The sequence below is a fragment of the Nicotiana tomentosiformis genome, chromosome 9 (genome assembly GCF_000390325.3).
Source record: "Nicotiana tomentosiformis chromosome 9, ASM39032v3, whole genome shotgun sequence".
In the NCBI taxonomy this organism is placed as follows: Eukaryota; Viridiplantae; Streptophyta; class Magnoliopsida; order Solanales; family Solanaceae; genus Nicotiana; species Nicotiana tomentosiformis.
In genome coordinates, this window is record NC_090820.1 from 38220337 (window position 1) to 38229582 (window position 9246).

At 34.5% G+C, this 9246-nt stretch overlaps 1 protein-coding gene across 1 annotated transcript; it reads right to left on the bottom strand.

Moving 5' to 3' along the window:
- Nucleotides 1-5982: 5982 nt before the first annotated feature.
- On the bottom strand, nt 5983-9022 carry LOC104110938 (heavy metal-associated isoprenylated plant protein 32). Its single transcript, XM_009620511.4, has 3 exons — nt 8423-9022; nt 8049-8124; nt 5983-7928 (listed from the first exon to the last, which is right to left on the bottom strand). The coding sequence occupies exons 1-3, from the start codon at nt 8450-8452 to the stop codon at nt 6412-6414; spliced, it is 1623 nt and encodes a 540-aa protein (XP_009618806.1). The 5' UTR covers nt 8453-9022; the 3' UTR covers nt 5983-6411.
- Nucleotides 9023-9246: the final 224 nt, after the last annotated feature.

Genomic DNA, 9246 nt, shown 5'->3' on the forward strand with positions numbered 1-9246 from the left:
CAGGCAAAGCATGTATGGAATGGCTAACTAGGTTATATGTTATTTTTAGGACGACAAAAATTCCCGAAGAATGGACGGGAGTACAATTATTTCGTTGTACAAGAACAATGGCGATATTCAAAATTGCAACAACTATATGGGCATTAATCTACTTAACCACACGATACAAATTTGGGAGAGGGTGGCAAAGAGAGGGTTTGTAGGGGGTTTCTATTTTTGAAAACCAATTCGGATTTATGCTGGGGTGATCCACTATAGAAGCCATTCATCTTGTTAGGAGATTGGTGAAGCAGTATAGGGAGAGGAAGAGTGACGTACATATGGTGTTTATTGACATAAAAAAAACATACGACAAAGTTCCAAGATAGGTTCTATGGAGATGTTAAGAGTCAAGAGATGTACCTATGGCATACATTAGGCGATTAAGGATATATATGATGGGACCAAAACCCGGGTAAAAGAAGTGGGAGGAGACTAAGAGTACTTTCCTGTAATTATGGGGTTGCACTAGGGATCAACTCTTAGTTTATTTGCTTTGGTAAGGGATGTATTGATGCGGCATATCTAATGGGGGAGGGGGTGCCATGGTATATGCTATTTGCAGATGATAGTATTGATTGACGAGATGCGTTGCGGAGTTAATGTTAGGTGGAGGTTTGGAGATAGACTCTAGAGTCTAAAGGCTCCAAGTTGAGTAGGACTAAGACAGATTATTTGAAATGTAAGTTCGGTGATGGTAGATGTGGAAGTAAGGATTGATACATAAGTCATCCCTAAGAGAGAAAGTTTTAAGTATTTTGGGTCAATAATCCTAGAAAATTGGGAGATTAACGATAATGTCGCACATCGTATTGGAGTGGAATGGATGAAATGGAAGCTCACATCTGATATCTTGTGCTGTAAGAAGGTACCACGAAGACTTAAAGGTAAGTTTTATAGAGAGGTTGTTGGACCAGCTATGTTGTATAGCGCGAAGTGTTGTCCACTCAAGAACTCTCACGCTCAAAAGATGAAAGTATCGGAAATAAGAATGTTGAAGTGGGTGCGTGGGAATACTAGGAGAGATAAATTTAGGAACGAAGTTATTAAGGATAAAGTGTGAATGGCCACCGTAGATAATAAGATGAGGGAAGCGAGACTGAGATAGTACGGGCATATGAAGATGAGATGCATAAATGCCCCAGTGAGGAGGTGCAAGAGGTTGGCTATTATGGGTCTTAGGAGAGGTTAGAGGTAGGCCGAAGAAATAATTGGGGGAAGTTATTAGACAAGACATGGCATGTTTGTAGCTTACTGAGGACGTGACCCTAGATAGGAAGATATGAAGGTCGAAGATTAGGGTAGAAAGTTGGTAGGTCGTCGAGTTTGGGACACCGTATCTGCTCCATTTTTCCTTTATCCATATTAGTATTATCATCTCATATTTTCTTATTATTCGATTTTCATTACTGTCTTTTGTTCCCCATGCTTTGATTTTCTTATTGCTTTGTTATGCTGTTACTGTTAATATTCTTATCTTTAGCATTTTCAACATGGCCTCTTCATTATTGTTCTCTTGTTCAAACCTGTTGAGAATTTTTTTTTCTTGAGCCAATGGTCTTTCAAAATAGCCTCTTTACAACCATAAGGTAGGGGCAATCTACATACATTACCCTCCTCAAACTCCATACTGTGAGAATATATTGGGTATGTTATTGTTACAATATGTTATATACCTTTTTCTCCAAGTTGTTGAGTAATACTAAGCAAAAGTATTTACTTACAATCACTTTATAAATGATCTAATTGAAATAAGAAAATACATGTAGAAGTTGAAAGCAAAGTTATTAATCTTAGAATGGTCAAATGAATGGAAAGGGAAACTCACTTGTAAAATGTGACTGTGACCAATTAATGTAAGTATATTAAGGTGAGTCAATGAAAATGAGGTAAATGGGTAAACATTAAGATGTAGTAGAGGGTGGTAGGTGTCTCCATAATGAAGAATAAGTATTGGATCTGGAGCTACAATTTAATGAATGCCTCATGTGACCAAACACCTTTCCGTGAATCCCAGCCATTGAATCATTAGCTTCAAGAATAACAAGTCCTTTTTTAGGATCTTTGTTTTCTTTTTATTTAATTTTTTTCTTATTTGCATAGGGAACCAGAAAAAGAAGAGGGAGAAAATAATTATTGAACTCAAATCTATTGTATGAAAATTTTCGTTGGTATCAATAGATTATAAGTTTTGATAGTTAAATAAGAAAAGAAGAAAGAATTGGTTTTCTAATTCTAGTAGTTAACCTTTACTTTTAAAAAAAAAATATGAACACTAAATATACCGTTACATTTTGATAGTATTATGAAAAGAAACTTTCTTCAGAACGGCTATGGTCTCAAATACAAGAAGATACACCGTTCAAATTGAAAAAACTATATGTATATTCTCCTTTTATTTCCTAAGTTTGTCATTTTTATTGGTTAAAGTAAGTGTTAAAATAATACTAAGATCTTTACTAGGAATCGGAAGTAGTAATTGTTAGCAGAAATTAAGGTACTTCTAAAAATAAGTATGATAATCTCTCTAAAAAATGATATCATTATTATTTTGGAAGCCAAACTGCTTTTTAGCTACAATTTTCTACGTGTAAACTTATGACTCTCATGGTTTTTTAGTTTCTTATTCAGTGTCCTATATTTAAATTAAGACCCCAACTAATTTTAATTTTGTCACATAAGGTTCATTAAAGAAAAAATATTGTTTATCAGTAGGATATTTTGTTTTATTTTTAAAATTTAAACTCAAAGATTTCTGATTAAAAATAAAAAAATATTACTCACCCCACTATAATTCTTGGTAGTATGACTCGTTGTAAACATCCTAAACTTAAAATAAAACCAATAGTACATTAAAAAATTGATAACAAAATACTCCTAATTCCAATGTAAGACAGTAATGATAAAAGTAACATGCAAATGCTTGGGCATAACACATAGGAAGTCGTATTTGTACATGAGTTATGACTTGTGAAAAAGATACTGCAAACAGAGTTGTACTTTTTTGGCTAAAAGTACCAAACAGCCCCACCAATCACACTCTGGTGGGACCCTCTCCATTGCCTGGGGTATTGCACTTTGTCCCTTTATTATTTACTATAGTTTTCGTATCTACACTTATATCCTCTCTTATTTTATTAGATTAGATTTCATTTAGTATACGATTTACTATATATCATTATCATTTCATTCTTGCTTATTAGTCATTGGTCCTGTTTTATTTCAACTTTCCGTTTTAGTTTGACTTGGAAATAAATTGCACAACATACTTCCTTTAATTACAATGATATTTCTTAACATTAAATTTTTTGTTATTTTCTTACTTTTTCAAACACTTAAATTTGTTATTCTATTTTTGAGTTTGCGCGAGAAGAGAGAAAATCAATTAGATAAAACACTATAATGGCTAAGAGAACATTAAAATCAAATTCGCAATGCTGAAATTTTGAATTATGACATTTTAATTATTTTAACATTGAAAATAATCTATCAAACACAATAAAATAGCATAATGGGAGATGTACTTCTTAGAGTTTAAGTTTTGCAAGCTTGCTATGTAAGAATATTTTATTTTATTACATTATTAAAATAATATTTTTAGCTGAGGGTCTATCAGAAACACCCTCTATATTCTCCCTAATTAGGGATAACGTGTGCGTACACACTATTCTTTCCAAACCTCACTTGTGATAACTGTTGTTCGTTATTGTTGTTTTTATTAAAATAATAATCACAAAATCATACATAAATAATGATACTCTAATAACTTAAAAATAAGAAAGTAACCTGCTAAAATATAAAAATAATAGTATAAAATTCCTTATAATTACTCATATGTTAAATAAAATTGTTTTTCTTTGTAAAATGTATGTATGGAAAAGACTAGAGAAGTCATACACTTAGAAATCCCTGTCAAAGTGTCAACGCCGTTAGATTTTATTTTTTTGGATATAAAAAGTGGTTAGGTTGTCTCCATCTCTCTTCATTAATATTTGCTATTGTGCGCCACATTTACATTCATGGATCTGCCTTCCCCCACTATACTCAATTATGCTACTCCTATCCACTACTGTCTTCTTCTTTTTTTTGTTTTTGTTTTTTATTCAAGATTTTTTAAGCAAATATAGTGCAAGACTATTGAAAAAATACACGGTAAGATTGCGTCCGATAAATTTTTATAATCCGGTCCGGCTCCAAAATTCGCGCATAGCAAAAACTTAGTGTATCGAATTACTCTTTTTTGATAATACATGGGAATATGGGATGGACTACTGTATTATTTAAAAATATTTGATAGGAAAACAAGTAAGAAAAGGCATGTAATACTAGGGCTGTGCATAATTTGGTAAATACCGAATTACTATATTCAAACCGAATATTTTGATATTTGGTATTCGATATTTTGGTATTCTATATGATATTTAGTTTAAGTTTTAAAAAATATTAGTATTTTGTATTTTAAAAGAAAATACTGATATCGTACCGAAATATATATTATATTAAACAATAAACATATTATTAATTATAACATAAATATAAAAATCTAAAATTTTACTTTACTTTATTCTCTAAGTTCATCAATTAACTCTAAGCAAGTAACAAGACATTTCTAATGATACTTTTTAGGTTAAGTTTGGTTTTGGTTTTAAATTTTAAAAACCGATCAAATTTGATTTGGTTTTGGTTTTATTAAAAAAGAACCAAACCGACTATAAAAGTAACTATTTAAATTTATTATTACACCTATATATATGTATATTTTTATATAAAGTTTCTAAAATTTTATGGTACATATTAGTCGTTTATATTTTTAGTCTAGTTTTTTGCTATTATAATAATCTAATTCTTTGCCTTTACATTCCAGTTTGATTGGTAGTTTTCTTTTGCTAAGTACAAGAATTTATTTCATGTTAAAAATAACCGATTTTTAATTGAGTACTTAAATTATTCATCACTAGTCGATTCAATTATCATCAATATATCTTGGTAATGACAGATTTCTCAAAGAGCAATTGGTTTGATAGTGTTATGTTGAAAATATAGTCTCCGGAATATGTGTTTGGTAGTGTATGTCTCATATTTAAGAAACAATCCGATAAATAACTGAAAAAAATAAAAAAATGACAAAAACCGAATCGATAAAAAACCGACTTAATTGGTTTGGTTTGGTTTAAATATTTGAAGAACCGACTTACTTGGTTTGGTTTATTTTTAGAGAAAAATCGATCCAAACCGAACCATGAACACCCCTATCTCTAGGTTGATATTTGTTAGTTTTGGACAATTTTTGTCAACAAATATTTTTAATTTTGTACTTTTAAGTACTTTAATTTAGAATATTACGGTCTATGATTTTATGCACTAGTTAGTATTCAAACCGAATAAACTGAAAAGAGAAAAATCGAACCATACCGAATTTAATTAGGTACGGTATTGATACTGCATTTTATAAAACTGAATACTGAACCGAAATATCTAAATATTGTACGTACCGACACCCCTATGTACTACAATTCTAAAACTCCTTCTAAAAATACAGCATAAGTCTAATGTATGTATTAACAAATTTAAAAATGAATCATTTTCTCCTTTTTATTCATTACCTATCCGAAACTCACCAATCTATTCGTAGTATGATCTATTAAAGGAGGATGCGTTCCTTCTTTTTTTTTAAATGCATTCGGTATCCGAAATCTACTGACTCAGAACAAATTTTCAAGTTTTTAGGGCAGAGTGAGAGTGGGTCCAACAAGGTTTTCTTCCATATTCCATAATGAATGAGCATGTAGGGCTATGTACCCCACCATAATAGGCTCCTCCATTATTTCACTAACAAAATGGAGAACATTATAATAACTGAAAAGGGCAGGCAGCAGCAGAGATGACAAATTGTTTTAAACTTTTACTATAGTGAAAAAAGAGTGAAGCTCCATCATTGCAATATGACCATACCAATCTTAATTATTTATTCCTCTTTTTAGATTTTAAAATTTTCCCATTCTCTTCCAATTTTATTTTTCCTTTGTTCTTCAAAGATATATAACATATACAAACATCTCCTTCCATGAGAGATCAAGTCCAACCCTAATCCCTCACCCTTACAACATTCATGCCCCTCCCCCTCTCCTAATGACTTCTTATCTATCACATAAACCCTAATCTAATCATAGGATCAAAAAAGGGACTTGATTAAAGGAAGAAGAGAAAAAGTAAAAAAAAACAAAGCTAAAGTAAGGTAAGGATCAAAGGGAAAATTCATCTCCTTTGTATATTATGGCATTAAGACTAGCAAAGTCATTTAAGACTATATCAATGCAGCCACCATCCATCCATTGTCTTTGTCTTAGCAAATCTTAGGCCACAATCAGCAGCTCACATCACACTGCAGCTGTTGGTATTTTCATCACTGAAGAAGGTGCTGTAGTTATCACTTGGTGGTGGCGGAGGGCCGTAGTAATACGGGTTGTAAGGTGGTGGCATGTAATTAACTGCTGGTGGTGGCCGAGCGTACATCATTGGTTGAAACCTTTCGTTCCCATTGGCACGCTGCTGCTGCATCATCATAGCTGCCATTTGCTGCTGCTGCTGGTAGTAAGGATTGCCAGCCATAACTTCAGGACCGGCACCTTGGAAGTAACCGGCACCATTACCACCACCAGTCATCGGCGCCCCTGCCGGTAGGCCTTGGACTGCCGGAACATTGCCCATCTGGCCCATTGGATTACCCATCTGGCCCATTGGAAGACCACCCATCTGGCCCATTGGATTAGGCATGTTACCTAACTGGCCCATATTTCCACCAGCACTCATAGCCATCATCCTGTTTGGCATGCCTTGCATCCCATCATTTGGTCCACCCCCTTTTTTGGCACCATTGCCATTCATGTTAGGATTGCCAGCACCTCCGCCGCCGCCTCCATTCTTGTTCTGACCCCCACCACCACCACCATTGCCGCCACCAACATTCGGCTGCCCTCCACTGTTTTTGCCACCCTTTTGAGCGGATCCTCCACCTTGATTTTGATTTCCTCCATTATTACCATTATTATTCCCATTACCACCTTTCTTACCACCATTATTTCCACCCATGTTAACCTGAACAGGGATATTTCCTCCACCACCACCGCTTTTTTTACCGTTTCCACCGGCATTCCCACCATTGTTACCGCCACTTCCACCTTTCATGAGTTGAGGGTGCTGCCCATTCATCATCATATTAGGCATCTGACCTCCACCATTACCTCCCATCATGGGCTTCATTTGAGCGCCTCCATTACCGCCCATCATGGGCTTCATTTGAGCTCCTCCAATACCGCCCATCATCGGCTTCATCTGAGCTCCACCATTACCTCCCATCATCGCCTTCATCTTATTCATGGGGATATCGTCGATTTCATCATCAAACTCATCGTCATCAAACTCATCGTCATCAAAATCATCATCATCAAACTCATCATCAGTCAAATCATCATCCTCAGGCAAGGCAAACTTGACAGCCTTTGGGTTCTGGTCTTTGCCACCCATGGGGGGAAGTTTCAGGTCCTTAAATTGTGGGGGCAACTTCAGATCTTGGAACCCTTTCAACTGTTGAAGTTGCTGCTGCTGGTTTGGCATTTGAGGTCCACCTTTTGGCTGATTGTTTCCACCACCTTTCTGACCTTGGCCTTGGGCTTGCCCCTTGTTATTGCCACCTTTACCACTGTCAATTTGCATGTTCTTGAACTGATTATTGAGCTGATTTTGTTGGTTGTTGTTACTGGCTTTGGGAGCACCCCATAACTCTGCATGTTTCCCACTCTTGGCTAATTTCTTGATCAGTGTAGCAGGGTCTACATTTCCAGCAACAGTCACTTTTCCTTGTTCTGAATCTATGCTTGTCTTATAAACCCCTGGATAATAACCACAACCAAAATATAAAAGGATTCAGACTAAAGGAGTATAAAACAAGCCATATTTTGGGATATTCAGATAATAAAAAAAGAGTCTTGGAATGGGAAATGGAAAAATACCTTCAATCTTTTGCAAGATTTTCTTTACTTTATGCTTACACCCATCACAGTGTATATTGACTTTAAGGACACAAGTCTGCATGCACAAGCAAAGCCAGCCAACAGAAAACAGAGTAAAGTAATTAACTTTCTCAGTACCATTCAACATTCAAATACAAAGCACAAGAGAACAAAAAAAAGAACAAAAATCCAGAAAAAGGTTTGATCTTTCATTCAGACAGATACTAATTAGTTTACCATTGGTAAAGAACAAAAAAAAAATTAAAAAATGGGAACAGAGGATCTTGAGCTGGAAACTCAAACAAAAAGAGAAAACACACACACATTGTAGATATACATTTGAATTAGCCAACTGAGAGAAAAAAATTAAGTACCTGGATCTTCAAGAACTCTTCTTTACTCATATCTCCAAGCTAATGAAAAACCAAAGAAAAGGGGTAATCTTGAAATGAGAAAAGGGTAATTTCTGTAACTAATAGATCTAAGAGAAAGCAAAGACAATTAAAAATTAACAAGGAAATGGTGAATTAGCACAACTATAACTTCAACACCCTCTTCTCCATTTTTTTTTGCTTTTTTCCCTCAAATGGGGTTCTGCCAAACAGAAACACAGAGTGAAATGTATGGAGAAAAACAAAAAATGAACTTCAGCAAAGTGAAATTCTTGATTGAAAAAAACAAAAAAGTGAGTAGTTTAGAAGAAGGAAAACGGAAGAGAAAGTAAGGTTTCAGTTTCAGGGGCGGTGGGTAGAGACATTATAACTTCTCTGCTTCCTCTATTTCAGAGTTAAAGAGAGAGAAAGAGAGCTAGCACTAAAGAAAGAGCAGAGTGGCACAAAGAGTGAGAGAGAGCAAAAGAAGGAGAGAGGAGGATGGCCTATAAAAGTTCTCACTCACACTTCTTTGTTTTGGCCTTTATTTAATGCTCTACTACTACTAATTTTACATTTCTCTTTATTAATTTTAGGGCTTCTTGGAATTTAATATGAGTATTAGCCAAAGAAGAAAACTCTTTTGGCTTTTTCCCCTTTTTTTCTTTTTTCTTTTTTAGTTTTGAGGGGCTATAGTGGCTTAGTTGGCTTCTTGGCTTGGCTTGAGGATTTTTAGCTTTAGTTTATGGCTTCTTGTGAGTTGGTTGTCAGTTGGTCAGCAAAGTAAAAACTCAGAAAGTAACAAATCTGATAAATAAGTGATATTA